General features: G+C 37.0%; 1 protein-coding gene across 5 annotated transcripts in view; it reads left to right on the top strand.

Moving 5' to 3' along the window:
* Positions 1-15637, top strand: part of Fgd4 (FYVE, RhoGEF and PH domain containing 4) — a 176512-nt gene that overhangs the window by 154648 nt on the left and 6227 nt on the right. For all 5 annotated transcript variants that reach the window (XM_076942521.1, XM_034515150.2, XM_076942520.1 and 2 more), the window contains exons 12-16: positions 6009-6039; positions 6419-6511; positions 7749-7874; positions 11164-11304; positions 14977-15117. In XM_076942521.1, the coding sequence (XP_076798636.1) occupies positions 6009-6039; positions 6419-6511; positions 7749-7874; positions 11164-11304; positions 14977-15117 (532 nt within the window). The remainder of the gene's footprint in view (positions 1-6008; positions 6040-6418; positions 6512-7748; positions 7875-11163; positions 11305-14976; positions 15118-15637) is intronic.

The following is a 15637-nucleotide window of genomic DNA, read 5'->3' as shown; positions in this document are numbered from 1 at the left end:
CTGTCCCTTGCATCCTACAATCTTTCTACGCTTCTTCCACAATTTTTCTTGAGTCTTGGTATAATGGTCTCATTGCAGATATATCTTTTAGAATTGAACACCCCATAGTTTTTTATCTGCATTTTGACTAGATATAGATTTCTATAATAGTCTCTATTCATAGCTGAAAAAAGTAGCTGCTCTAATGAGGAGTGAGAGCTATAGCTGCATAAAAATAAATATTTTAAATATAATGAGAAATTATATTTGTTAAGGAAAATAAAAGTACCATGTTCTCCTCTCCAGTCTATGACCTCTCCAGCCATGGTTAGCTTTACAGTACCAGACATGAGTTTCCTCCTATTGAGTGAATCTTAAATGGTTTTGTTGGTTACTCCAAGCCTCTATTGTGCCACTATCAATCTTTGGCCAGCTTGCTTTTATTATATTGCTTCTATTATATTTTATTATATAGCTTTTATTATAGTGCATAGGCTTTACTAGGTAGATCTATTGTTTGCTTTTCTCCCTTGGCAGCTTGGCCAAGCATTTTCAGATACTAAGAAAGCTAGTCTTTACACAGGAGACTTCCAGGTCACATCTAGCTCAGTTCTAACGAAGTTCTATGTTCAAAGTATGTTATCTTCAACAATAGTATTGCCTTTCAGTTCTGGAAGTAAACTAAACTCAAAAGCAGTAGCCCACGTTGTTTGGGGACCCATATATTCCTCCAAACAACTCAACAGGAAATTTTCAATGACTAGCATTGGGTTTTTATTAGATAGTATGTAAGTCTTGGGAACATTATTTCCCAATTTTGTACAGCATATATATATGCATATACATATATACATACACATAAATTTTTATAGGCTTATACAATAATGTAACCCCAGGTCTTTTAAAACATACTTAGTGTTATTTATCCTTCCTCCCTCCATCTCCCTCTATTACCTTCTCTTCCTCCCTCACCAGTTAAAGCCCCCTCCCTTTTTTTCCACTTCCCCCTTTACAATATCTGTGTCTCAGTATCCCTACCCTATAGTCCCTTTTGATTTTCCCAGTTACTACAGTTACATCATATTATATATTCACATCCGATGATTCAGAACTAGGATCCACAAATAAGAGAGGATATGTGATATTTGTCTTTTTTGGGTCTGAGTTCATATTTTTACCTGTTCACCTACAAATTACAAGATATATTTTACAGCTAAATAGTATTCTACTGTGTATATTAATACATTTCTTTTATCCATTTATCAGCTGAAGAATGTTTAAGTAGTTTCCATTTTCTAGCTGTTGTAAGAAAGCAGGGGTGAACTTTGTATCTGTGGCATAGGATACTGTGTCTTGGACACCTACCAAGGAGTGGCATGGCCAAGCCTTACAGTAGATCTACTTTAGCATTCTGAGAATTCTCCAAACTACTTTCCATAGTAACAGAGCCAATTTACACTCAACATCAGCAATGAGCAAGGTTCTCCTTTCCCTGCAGCCTTGAAAGTGTTTGTTGTCAATTGTTTTGTTTTGTTTTGTTTTGTTTTTTGATTTTCATCCATTCTGACTAGGGCAAGATGAAATCTTGGTTGTTTAGGAAATTTGTATTCCCTAATTGCTATTTTGTATTTTCTTTTGAAAACTAAATTCAAATCCATAGCCCATTTTAAGTTAGTTATTTGTCTTTTTATTGTTTGCTCTTTAAGTTCTTAGAGTATTCTAAATATTAACCTTCAATCAGATGTATACCTAGCAAAAACTTTGTCCCATTTTATGAGCCTCCTTTTCATGCAATTGATTTTCTTTTTTTCCCCAAACACTTTATTTATCAGTATTTGTATATACATACATACTTATACATGTATACATATATACATACATATATGAACAATAATTAAATAAGATATATTTGAAAAGTATTGGGGGTTGGGAAGAGTGGGAGGAAGGAGAGAAAGAAAAAAACTTTGTAAATACAATGCTCATATATGAAATTCTCAAAAGGGAATCCATTTTTTAAAAAATGTTCAACAGATTAACTTGCATTTTACAATATGAAAATAAATATGACCTATAATTATGTTGAAGGACATTTTAACTCACTACAAACTTTGAAATTTAAAATGAAATCAATAAAAATTATTTTACCCAGCATACTAACAAAAACCACAATAACATTTTATAATTCAAAGTATTTCTGAGAACAAGAAAATGCATTGTCAGAAGCTGTCAGCAGAGCCAGAGGGACACTGTGTGTCATTTCTTTTCTTTTCATTTCTTTTTTTTCTTTTTTTATTATTATCAAATCATAATTTTTATTTTTTAACACAGGGGTTATAGACACAAAAATGCAGGATGTGGGGAAGGGGATGACACAGGAGCATAGATGTTCAGGGGGAGTACAGATATCTTTCAGAACAGGGTCTCAGCTGGGTGAAGGTTCAGGGGTCAGGTCACTATGACTCTGCCTATGCTTCACTTGTCCTTATCTAAGTTGGTACTATCCGCCAAGGCTGCCTATTTACAAGGTCTATAACTACTCAAGCTGGTAGATTTCCACAAAAGCTGCCTGTTTACAATAGTTTATAGACATCTGTTTCAGTGTTTTTCCATAGAGACCCAAGACTTTGTGTTAGCAGGCATGTATGTCAGGCCTATTGCTGATTTTAGGCTTATGGCTGATTTTAGGCCTTCAATGTTTAAGCAGGGCTGCCCCTGACATCTCCTCCCTTCTCCAAATATAGAAGGGTTGTGGCAATTCTAATCTTACCAAGGCGGGGATAGAGACCTGACCTCCAGTAATTAAAGGGGACCTTGCAATGGCTCCAGTCCTCCTGCCGTTGTCCAGTGAGGCATGAGGGCCATACCCATCCTGATGTCTTTTTCCTGGAGAGAGGATACTTTTGACATCAACCCCTATGCAGTCAGGCTTGTCCCTCAGGGAACCCAGAAACATATTTTTAACTTTTATTTATATTCCCTTGCAATGCTTAGCCTCGCAGCCTAAGCAAGAATTCAGATCGCCAGACAGAGGGGGTTCTGAGTGGCCCCTCACTGCTTGGTCTAGGGGCAGAAGTCCCCTCTTTTAGGTTGGGTGGAGATGGGACTTGGGAGCACCCTGGATAAAGTAACATCCTCATCTAGAGTCTTGTGGTCCTCCATAGCTAACTTATGATAATGTATCTGAATAGATTTTGCTATCAGATTATCTATCTGTTGTTTCACAAAGTTAGTCAGCCTATTTAAGGCCCAGGGACCAAAGGAAATAAGCAAAAATAGCCTAATTATTGGTCCCAAGATGGAAGGAAGTAGGGTTAACAATCATTGAGAGGTTAAAGACCAATTCTTCTACAAGCTCTCATTTTTTTCTTTCTCTCTCTGTCTTTTCTCAAGACCTTCTCTGGCCTTTTTCATGCTCTCTTTAATCATCCCTGTTTTGTCTATGTAAAAGCAGCATTCTTCTTTAAGGGCTGTACACAGTCTAGAGCTGTACACAGTCTTTTCTACTGTAAAAGAGAAAATCAAGTCCAATAAAGTCCTTTGCAATTTGGGGGGATTGCATCAGACAGCGAAACAAAGGATTTCTTCAGATTAGTGATGTCAGTCTATAGCTGTTTGATGTCCTTGTCAAAGGCCCATTGGAGGTCTGAGTAGTATAAGTCCAGAAGCCAGCATCAGGATTAGAACTCCTAACAGCAGACATCACCAGTGATTAATTTTTTATCTGAGATACTGCCCTGGTTAGAGCTCCTGGTAGCCCCGCTTCATCTGGGTTTGGTGAGGTTGGGTGCAGAGCTGCTGCTGGTGATCTGCTCAGTGCTCCAGCCCAGCTGTCTCAATTGATTGTTTTTTTAACAGCGCAAAAGCATTTTAGTTTAATGAGATCTCATTGACCAACTATTGACCTTAATTCCTGAGCAAATGCCAACAGTTCTTTCCTATACTTCTGTGGTTCCCAACCTTCCTATTATGCAAATCCTTTAATACACTTACTCATATTGGGGTGACCTGCAACCATAAAATTATTTTGTTGCTATTTCATAACTGTAATTTTGCTACTGTTATGAATTTTAATGTAAATATCTGATATGTAGAATATCTGATATGCCCAATGGGGTTGTGACCCACAGGTTGAGAGCAATTGAGTATATTGTAGGGTACTACCTATGTTTTCTTCTAGCACTTTTAGTGTTTAAGATTTAACATTTAGGTCTTGATCCATTTGAAGTTGATTTTTGTGAAAGGTGGTTGATAAGGTCTAATTTCAATCTTCCTCAAGTGGACATCCAGTTTTCCCAGCACCGCTTGTTGCAGATGCTGCCTTTTCTTCAATGTGTATTTTCAGCATCTTTGACAAACATGAGAGCTGTAATTATTAACACTCATTTGGATCTTTTATTTTGTTATATTGATCTGCATAGTTTTTTCCAGTACCTTGGTGATTTCTTTAATATACTTTTGTAATGTATCTTGAACTCTGGAACCACAATTCCACCAGTGTTCATTTTACCCATGGTTGATGTGGTAATAACAAATCTTTTGTGGTTCTCTATGAATGTAAGGATTTAGTGTCCATTTCTGTGGAGAATGTTATAGATATTTTGATTAGGTTTATATTGAATCTGTAAATTCCTTTTGATGAGATAGTCATTTAACAATATTAATTCTACCATGAAAATAAGAAGCCTTTCCACTTTCTCGTGTGTTCTTCTGTCACTTTTTGGAGAGATTTAAAGTTTTTATTGCAAAGATTTCTAAGTCCTTATTCATGAGTGTGGTCAAATTTGGGATTCATGGGGTTGTTTGTTTTTTCTGTATTTGTTAAGGTTTGTTTTGTATTCTAGCATATGGTCTATTTCAGAGAAGCTTCCATGAATAGAATAGACTCTATTCTTTGATGTTTAGGTGGAATATTCTGTAGATATCTGTTAGGTCCATTCAAAGTAAGATGCCATTTGATCCTAGGTTTCTCTGTCCAGATGACATGTTTACTGGATAAAGTAAAGTGTTGAGATTGACTACTATCGTTGAGTTTGTGTAATAGTAGGTTCTTTATGGAATTGGGTACACCAGAGGTTGGCATATATGTTTAATATTATAATCTTAGCCTGATGAATTGTTTCCTTGATTAGAATGAAGTGCCCTTCTTTGACTCTTCTGATTAGTTTTAGTTTGATTTTATTTGTCATATATTGGGTTGACAACACCTGCTTGATTCCAGACTTCATTTGCTTGGAATACTTTTTTTCATTTTAAGGTGGTGCCTATCTTTAAAGCTAAAAAGGTTTCTTATAAACAACAGAAAAAAATGGACTTTGTTTCTTAACACATTCAGCTTACCTAGTCTTTTGGTTGGAAAGTTGAGACCACAACTGTTTAGAGTTATTATTGAAAGATGTGTATGGCTCTTCTCCTCTGAGCAGGTAGGGCCCCCCTGAGTATCCCCTCACCCTGGCACTTCAATTTTCTGCAGTGCTATGTGCTTCCTCCCACAGAGGACGCCAGTTACGGCAGCCCAGCTAGGAGAACATCTCCCATGTATAGGCAGCAGTTTTTGTGATAGCCCCTGCTCCTGTTGTTTGGGACCCACATGAAGGCCAAGTTACACATCTCCTATATGTGTGCAGGGACAAAGATAATTTTTAAGATTATAAGAATAATCATAATCTTTCCTGAGATTAGATGTTAATGGTTTTTAATTGTCATATATTTTTAAATTATAATATCTTTAATCTTCTAATATGTCAAACACACAGAATCATCTGGTAGATATAACTAGACAGTGGTTGTTAGGTCATGGTTTTCCATCAAATTGTAAGGGTACCAAAATGGGTATCAAATGTATGGGTACTAAAGTTAGACATCAGTCTGATCCTGTATTAAGAAGAACTACAGTCTCTTTAATTATTTCCAAAGTACTCCTGTATTCTTTAGGAATCCAGAGTGACATTAAATCACTTTCATTCACAAGTTGTAATTCTTAATGTTCTCTTTACTCATTGTAGCTTTGTTTTTTTTTTTTTTTTTTTTAGTTCTGAGCAAGACAAAGAAGAATGGATCAAGGTAACTCTTTTATTTCTGGTTTTTAGCTTCTGTGTATAAGGAATGTATATATTGGGGCCTGGAGAGATAACTGGGTTTAATTCCCAGGACTTAAATGGCAGCTCCAAACTATCCATAACTCCAGTTCCAAGGATCCAATGTCTTCTCACCTCTGTGGACACCAGACATATATGTGTTGTAAAATACATATGCCAAGCAAAACATTCATAAAATATTTTTTTAAAAAATGAATATATACATATTTAAATTTCTTAAATATATAAGAACAAGTAACTAACTTTAAAGATGATTCTCATTATAGTTATTTATGTGATAAAGCATATCTATTAATGTGTGTATAATACTGTAATGTATGTTTTGTATTTAATTTATATTTTAGGCCCTTCAAGAGAGTATTGATGCTTTTCATCAAAGGCATGAAACCTTCAGAAATGCAATTGCAAAGGAAAATGACATTCCCCTAGAAGTTTCTGTAAGTTCTTAACTTTAAGATCTTTCATTTCTTGTGTTTTCAAAAGTGCTATCTAGTCATTTCATTAACAAACCTTTCCCTTGCAATCCCAAAATAAGTTGTTAAAAAATAATGCCCCCCCAAACAGAGTTATTAAATTAACAGGCTGGTAAGCCAAGGACAGGTATGATTCTGCACAGAGCCTTACCAACCTAAGACAAAAGTGAATTGCTCTTGATAATGTATATTTCATGATGGGTAAGGAAGGCATTCTTGTCAGAACAACCTAAGACAGGCTCAGTCTTGTTAATGAAATAAAAAGGGGGAGGTAGAGGCTGCTTTGGGGCTGCTTGACAAGAATTTGACATGGGCCAAGGACAAGAATATGGGCTGCTTGGCAGGAATATGACATTGGCCAAGGACAAGGAAATATGCTTCAGGCAGGAATCTGACATTAGGCTAAAACAAAGAAGTAATTTCAGACAGGAATCTAAATATTAGGCTAGAACAAAGAAGTCATTTCAGACAGGAATCTAAATTTTCAGCTAGAACAAGGAAGTAGGCTTCAGACATGAAAATGACTTTGGCCTAGGACAAGGAAGTTGGCTCAGATATTTTAGTCATCCTAATAAGCCCCTAGAAACAGTTATCATGGGAGTGTTTACAGAATTTTCTTTATTGCCTTGCTTTTTCTTTGACTATTATATTTATTATCTTGCTTGTTCCTTGACTATTTGCATCTATTGTATTGTTAGTTCCTCAACCTAGAACTGACCTTAATACTTGCATGTAATTAAAATGGTATAAAACCATAAAGGAAGAGGGGGTATGGGATAGGAGGTTCTAAGGAGGGGAAATGGGGAAAGGGGTTGACATCTGTATTGTAAATAAATAAAATATCCAATAAAAAATTTTTAAAAAGAAATAATGTCATTCTCTTTTAAGTGTCTAGAAATGCTTTAAAATTTTTCCTTCCTTTCCTAGATCTTGAGTATCAGAACATGGTTTGAACAATATTGGTAATGTGCTATTAAAGGGAATAATAGGCTTGGCAGTGGTGGTTCATGCCTTTAATCCTAGCACGTGGGAGGCAAAGGCAGGCAGATCTCTGTAAGTCCAAGGCCAGCCTGGTCTACAGAGTGAGTTCCAGTGCAGCCAGGACTATACAGAGAAACCCTGTCTCAAACAACAACATCAACAACAACAGAAAAGGAATAATTTTTGTTCTATTAAAAGTTATTCTGCCTTTCCCATTTAGACTGCTGAGCTAGGAAAACGAGCCCCAAGATGGATACGTGATAATGAAGTGACCATGTGCATGAAGTGCAAAGAGTCCTTCAATGCACTGACCAGAAGGCGGCATCACTGTCGGGCGTGTGGACATGTGAGTGAGGCTTCTTCATTGTCACCATTGTTAAATAAAATCATCAGCCTAGAAACAAAGAAACCATTAACAATCAGTTGGTTGGGAAGTGTGTTTTTGAGCTAACTATATACAAAATACTGTGCTGTCCCATGAAGAAAACGAGTATGGTCAATGAAATAACTCCTGGCTTCATGGATATTACATTGTGAAGAAGAAAATAGATGAGAATTCAAATAAGTATGTATGAAATAAGAAAGAACCAGAAAGTTGAACTGCAGAGTATTAGTAATAAAAGAAATCAGACCAAATTTAATTAGACAAAAGAAGACCTATGTGAGGGAATAATATTTGTTTAGATGTCTAAAAGGAAGAATGTCCTCATCTAAGCAGGGGGATCAAGAGGAGCTTTGCACACCTCCCTGCAGTAGGGCAGGGAGTGAAAATTGCTTGGAAAATTTCCTTGAGTGAAATTGCTAGGAAACCCTGTGGCTGGACATGGTAAAAAATTTTATTTATTAAAAATTTATTAAAAAATAAATGTGGCAGGAATGTAGTTAGAGTGTTAATAATCAAAGAAGCCAATGTGTTTGAAAAGGCAAGAGATGGAAACTGTGGTGCAGGTGAAAGTTACAGGTTTTGCAGGGCAAGGAAAAGTCTTCTCTTTGAACAGAAGAGAGAAAAACAGGTGCAAGTATGATAAGTGAATTGGATGAGATTTTACTGTTTGGACATGTTACTAGTGAGAAATGTGGGTGTTTAAGGTCCGTGTTGTATTTTTATTGAATTGGACAGAATGGTCAGCTGAACGTAAAGGAGAAAGGGACATGTATATGAGAGGAAAGAATGTGGAGAGAAAGTGAAAGTTGCACTGGCACAGGCGGACTCATTACCCTTTGGAATTTTTTAGCTAGAGATCCAGACAGACACCAGGCAGCTTAACAACGCTGAATTTTTTTTTCATCCCAGAATTCAGCAAGGCAGGCCAGAGAAGGTAGAGGACCAGGTTCATGAAGAATAGGTGTAATGAAAACACAAGGGAGAATTGTAGATGCCTGCCATAGGTAAATAAGGGAAGTCATGACTGAATATTGGAAACAAAGATTTCTGTAGTTCAATGCTGCATGGTAATGGACAGCAGGAAGCAAGTTGGAAAACTGAGGTATGTTGGGGATGAAGAACAGGTATTCCAGGTTGGCACTGAGTCCCCAGTGATGATACATTCGTTCAGTGGGTGACCCTAAAAACAAAAAGCTAGAGCAGACTGCCTAAGAATGGTACTAGCAGCAGACACCTAAAAAGTCCGAGTCAGTAAGGTAGTCATGTGAATGCTAAAACACCAGGCACTGGAGTGAGCTAATGATATGTTCAACCACATTAGATCACAGATGCTATCATCTCGGGCCTCTCAAGCCCACTGCTGAGAGCTACTGGGACGTTGGCAGGCCTGGGAAAATAAGCAGAAACCCTGGGGTAGAAATTGAGGCACAATGGGGTTAATTCTGTCTGTGAGATGAGGATGGGTAATGTGGTCCCAGCTACCTCCTCTGGCAACATGGCAGCCTATCAGACAGCTCAAGTCTTAACTTGTTCTTCTTTATACTTAAAGTTTCCTGCATTTCTTTTCCTGACACTGAGAATAAATGTAGTGAGGCAGTTTGTAATCAAATTTAAATAGTAAGAAAAACAACTATCTCAGAATAAACTGTTTTAATTAATCTTTGGGTTTGTTTATGCTGGTACTAGCATACTTGACCTTTGGTCAACAGTTAAAAAGTATTTGTATATAGATTATCAAATATGATGATACTACTTGAAAATAAAATAGTTGAATTGAATTCACAGATACATGTATGTCTACCACTAAAGCTCCAAAGTAATTTTGTTGTGATCATGAGAAAACTGTGGTACATATCAAGGTTGGGTAGAAACTGAACCCAAGGCTTTGAACAGCAGGTCTGAGTTCTACCACTGAGCCACACCCTTAGCCTTCGACCATTGTTTATGTATTTCAACTGCTATGAATCTACTACATAAATTTAAAAATTTTTAAATGAACTTTATCTACTGTAACTATGAGGAGAAAGTACTTTCCTAAGCAAGAAAATAATTACTTAAACCTAAACACTTTCTAGACAATGGTAATACTTTCAAAAGCACATTTGCTCGTATGCATTTGCATCATGCTCATCTGTTCATTGATATTCTGTAGCTGGTGTGTGTGGGGAACAAAATATTCCGTAACAATCTCCTGTAGAGCTTCATAGAGATGGGCAAGTAATACACAAGTCTATAGTTTAAAACTTCACCATAGTCAGGCTCTGTTCTAAACACTGAAGGAACCTTCTTCCAGAAAGAAGAAGGAAACGTGAGACTTCAAGGACTGTAAGAGGTGGAAAAGGGAAGGAGCTTGGCATTTGGGGGATGTAGGAAGTCAGTGCCATTGAAGATAGGCCAATCATATGCAATATATATTAATAATATAATGTAACTAGTAACTTTTTTCTTTAACTAGGAACAAAGGAAAGACTGAAAATTGTATTTTCTTGTTTGTTTTACTTTGTCTTTTGGGGGAGAGGGTTGGTTCGGTATTTTTCAGACAAAGTCTTACTGTCTAGCCCTTACTGTCCTGGAACTCTACTCTCTATGCAGACTGGACTGTCTTTGAACTCACAAAGATCTTCCTGCCTCTGCCTCTATTCATTATGTGCTGGGACTAAAAGCATGCACCATCATGCATGGTTTTAGATTAAAGGATTTTTAAGTATAAAAGGAACATACCAAACTCATATCTTAAGACTTCTAGCCTAGACTTGGAAAATAGGATCTTATAGAATGTTAGGGTAGAGCCTAAGGATGTGGAAAGGACCATTCAGGCTCTGAGAGTCCAAATGTGAGTGCTAATAACTTATACTTTAAAAAAAGATTGAAGACCTTTAGAAATTAAAGTAAACAGGACATAATATGCTGCATCTATGGAGGTATGAAAGTAGTCATCAGAAATTACCTGCATGCTGTTATATGGCTGTGCTATTTCCTCTGAGACATGGAACTGTGAGAAGAGGAGGATGGTATAGTACATCCAGGGCAAAGGGCCTTTAGAGGTCAAAGCAGTGCTCAGATTGTTACAGACATTATTAAAATACTCTGATGTATTCAATATCTTTTGAAATGTTCTTAGGTTAATAAAAATATAACTTTTGTATTTAACCTTCTCTTATATGTATGAATGAATAAGTTCCTAAATCTAATTGTCATAATTATTCTTAACTGTAATTATTCATTTTGAATATCCTTTGTAAAATTAAAGGTGGTTTGTTGGAAATGTTCTGACTACAAAGCTCAACTTGAGTATGATGGTGGAAGATTGAACAAGGTTTGTAAAGACTGTTACCAGATAATAAGTGGATTCACAGACAGCGAAGAAAAGAAAAGAAGGGGCATTTTAGAGGTAAAAATAGTGAACTCTTCATATTCTTAGATGACAAACTCTCTTAGTCATAAAGATGCAAATAATGTGTCTTACTTGGTTTTGCATTCACGTTCAGGATAACCGTGAGCAGGAGACATGCTTTTATTTTAGTTTGGTGACCTTTGACTCCTGCCTGCTGATATAGAAAGGCAGGATGTACAAATTATTGCTTGGTTTGTTTGGGGTTTTTTATAGGAAAGCTTTCAATTTCATCACATTAATGTTGAAGACACTGAATAAAAAATTTCAAATTTAGATAAAGTATTGTTTTATTTCCTAAAACAGTAATTCAGTTTACTGTGTTAAAAGAGCCAGTCTTTATGATTATGTAATAGCCAGGGAGAACAGTTTCATGAGTGGATCACTGTCAAAGCACATCTCAAGCAAATCTGACTTGATATGACTTGGTATGTTGGAAAATCAATAATTGCGTACTGAGTGGTTACAAGCAAATATACAAAAGTCATTTGTTAGCTGAGAAAAGCTCTTACATTTCAATATCCATCTGAGGTTAAATTATAAGCCCACAAACCAAAACTGTACTTGTGAATTCTCCTGGGATGTAGCTCTTCCTTGTATTACAGCCTGGATGAGGCTTCCATGGTAGGAGGAATGGGGGGAAATGCTCTGCTGGATCCCAGAACCACAACCTCAAGGCTTTCGTAGAAACAGCTGATCGCTGTGACAAAGTACAATGAGTCTGACACTGTAATTTGTAAAGAGAAGGCTCAGTCTGTGTGGATAAAATAAAAAAAATCTTTAGCTTTTTGGAAAACCTTATGCTTGAGGGAAAATCATGAATTTGATTAATTCATGTAATCACATAAAAATGTAGCATCTGTAAGTAGAAAATACGTGCACTCATGTGCACAGAGAGCATGTCTGAGTCCTTATGCCAGTTAGTACACTACACACGCTAGAACAGTAGGCAAGCTTTGTGTAAGCAGATTGATGAAAACCTTTTTATAAGCCAAGAGGCCAAAACAAGGATTTTACAGAGGTATTTTAAGGGAGAAAACATATTTATTGACAAAACTTAAAGTATTTAACTCAATGTATTTGTAAATTTTTTCCATTTTTTGTGGTGTTTATGTATGTGTTCGCATGTTCTTGCCTGGTGTAGACACACACGTTTTGAGGTTTATAGGCACATGTGTGTTTGTGCATAGGTAGCCCCATGACTGATATCAGGAATTATCCTCAGTTGCTCTTCCTTCCACCTTACTCACTGAGGCAGGGCCTCTCAAACAAATCCAGAACTCATAACTATGATATGGCTAGTCGTGGTGGCCAGCCTGCTCATAGGAGTCCTCTACCTCTGCCTTCCAAGGCTGGAATCATGGGCAGGTCACCATGCCCACAGTGCATCCATGTGTGTTTGTGGGACTGGAACTCCTGTCTTCACATAAACAGGGCAAGCACTTAACTACTAAGCCAAACCCGAGCCTGTAAGATTCTTTTTGTTCTTTCAAACTGTTGTGCTACTGTTCAAATTTTTTAAGGAAAAAAACTTTTCAAAATGTACTATCATTTAGTATATGAATTTTTGTAATATGGATCTGTTATTAAGAACTAAACTTTTTTAGAGAGGGTAGTGTCTTATTTAATGTTTGCTATCATCAAGCTGGTTATAAACCTTCATCTGTTAAAAGTGTTAAGTGTTAAAAGCTTATGGGACATACAAAGACCAGTGATAGCCTGGAGCTGACTTGCAGATTGTCATCTGGTTGATGCTTCTTAAACTACCTTGGACCACACCTTGATTATATCCGGAACCACCACTTATCCATAAAAATCAAACATCATGCCCTTGGGTTCTCTCAGGCTGGCTTCTCTAGAGCAGTGTTCTCAACCTTCCTAATGCCGCATTGACTCTTTAATAGAGTTCCTCATGTTGCGGTGACCCCCAACCGTAAAATTATTTTCATTTCTACTTCTTAACTGTGATTTTGCTACTGTTATGACTCATAATGTAAATGTGTGTGTTTTTCTATAGTCTTAGGTGACCCCTGTGAAAGGGTCATTTGACACCCTAATGGCTCATGCCCCCCAGGTTGAGAACCACTGCTCTAGAGGAACAAAACTGGCATAATGAATGTGTATGACACAGTACAAGCTGGGAAGTCCAACAAGGTCCACCAGTATGTGGAAGAGGCTGAGAGGACCTGATGGCTCTTCAGTTCAGTACCTCATAGACCAATCTGACACTAAAGGCCGACACAATTCTTGAAAAGTTGCTGACCTTCAACACAGGTTGGAAGCCAAGCAGCTAGATTCTAGAGTCAGCAAGGAAAGGCAACAGCAGCAGCAATGGGGACGCTGTATTAACCAGCAAGAAGTGAAGCACTGCTTTCTCTCTGGCTCTCAGTTGTCTGAGCTGCTGCCAATCTGTCTCAGTCAATACTAGATCCATTTTGGGTTAACAATCAATAGTAACTAACACAAGTACCATAAAAAAATTAAATTGCTTTGAAAGTCTCCATTGTTGTTTTGTTGTTGGTTTTTGTTCTTCTTGTTGTAGCTGCTGTTGTCTTGAGACAGTGTCTCACAAAGCCTAAGCTGTCCTTGACTTTAGCCAAAGGTGACCCTGAGCCTTTTCCCTTCACCTCACAAGCACTGGAGTATAGGCATACAGCTCCATGCCTGATTTGTGTTTTGTGGTTTGAAGAGTTTGAGAAGAAATTGTTACCTTCTGCCAGTGACTTATATTTTTACTGCTAGATCCATAGTATATAAAACTCTACATGTTTAACTTTTATTTTTAATTTTATAAATACAAATCAGCTGGGATTTGTTTGCTTTCTTCATGTAAATCCATATTGTGGCCTTGATTTGGACTCTGCCCTTTTATAGAGCTGTTTGCTGGCTGCCAGTGTGAGCCTACATTAGTTGGCACAAAGTAAGGCCACACTGTTATCTCCCTTACCTCCTGTGGACAAAACTGAGCAGCACTACCCTACATAGGAAAAGAAGCAAAACAGTTTGCTTCTAATAAAGCATCTTAGCTAAATACTTCTGTTTCCCATTATCCAGTACTTAATATGTTAGTAAGCAAAACCGAAAGCTAAGTTGCTTTTCAAAAGTTTGCTCTAGTGAGAGACTCTTCTAATCACCTTAATACTAGAGGTGGCTGACATCCACATCTGCCTTTTCCACTTCATATCCTTACATTGTTAGAACATTAGAACTATAGATTGGATGCATGCATTCAGGTAGACTGAGCTCAAATCACATCAGAATTAGCACATCAAATTCTAAATATGGATTCTTTGAGAATCTGATCAAAAACTCTGAGCTTTAGAAACAATGAAAGCACTTAACTTGTCAGTGTTGGTGTGAATAAGACACTTCTCAAGCAAAAATCAAATCTGTATAGTAAACAGTCAATAAATGTTGACTATTTAAGTACAAAGTCTAGTAATATAGAATTAAAGATGACCTCAAAATATTTTCATATTGCATCCTGATAAAGAAAAACTAGTAAATGTAAATATACCTTTTTAAAAGGCAACCAAAGGAGACATGCTATATACATATACTGTACTCTATAAATACTTCCCTTATGTCATGCTTCATCCCCATTTGATTCATTGTGTTTATTTTTTCTCTCCATTTTCTAGATTGAATTTTCTATTTCTCTCTATTTTCTAGATTGAATCAGCAGAAGTATCAGGAAATAGTGAGGTGTGCAGTTTTCTCCAGTACATGGAAAAGTCAAAACCTTGGCAGAAAATATGGTGTGTGATCCCCAAGCAAGACCCCCTTGTGCTGTACATGTATGGTGCTCCTCAGGTAACTAAGCCATGTATATTTGAATGGGATGGCCAGGACAAAGGGGTGCGTGTGGAAACCAACCCTGGGGAGAACCAAGAGCTCACTGTGTCCTATCTAATCTTATAATAAGGGAACGTTGATTATGTTGATTTAAACCAATAGTTCTTCTCGTAGTTGCTTATCATACATTTGATAAGTCATTATCCCTGTTCATCTCTTATTCTTATTTAGTAGATGTGAGAAAAGGCAAGTTGAATAAGGAGCATAGGAGTGAGTAAGATGAAGCAAAGGGAGGTAAAGGGGGAGCAAGCCGTTTGTAAAGAGTAGACATAGTCATTTTGTGCTTGGTTTTATTTGTTGATAGTGCTAGAGACATAGGACAAATGAGTTGAAAGGAAGGAGTCTACATAAATCCTGGGGAAATAATCGTCAGTAACAAGTTTTTATAACCCATATGTACAGCTAAGCTAGATACCTGGAGTCAGTTCTAACGATGGTTTAGCTTCCTGTATAAGCCAGAATCTGGTATGTAGATTGG

This window comes from Arvicanthis niloticus, chromosome 12, assembly GCF_011762505.2.
Source record: "Arvicanthis niloticus isolate mArvNil1 chromosome 12, mArvNil1.pat.X, whole genome shotgun sequence".
NCBI lineage: Eukaryota > Metazoa > Chordata > Mammalia > Rodentia > Muridae > Arvicanthis > Arvicanthis niloticus.
This window is presented reverse-complemented; position numbering and strand designations above follow the sequence as displayed.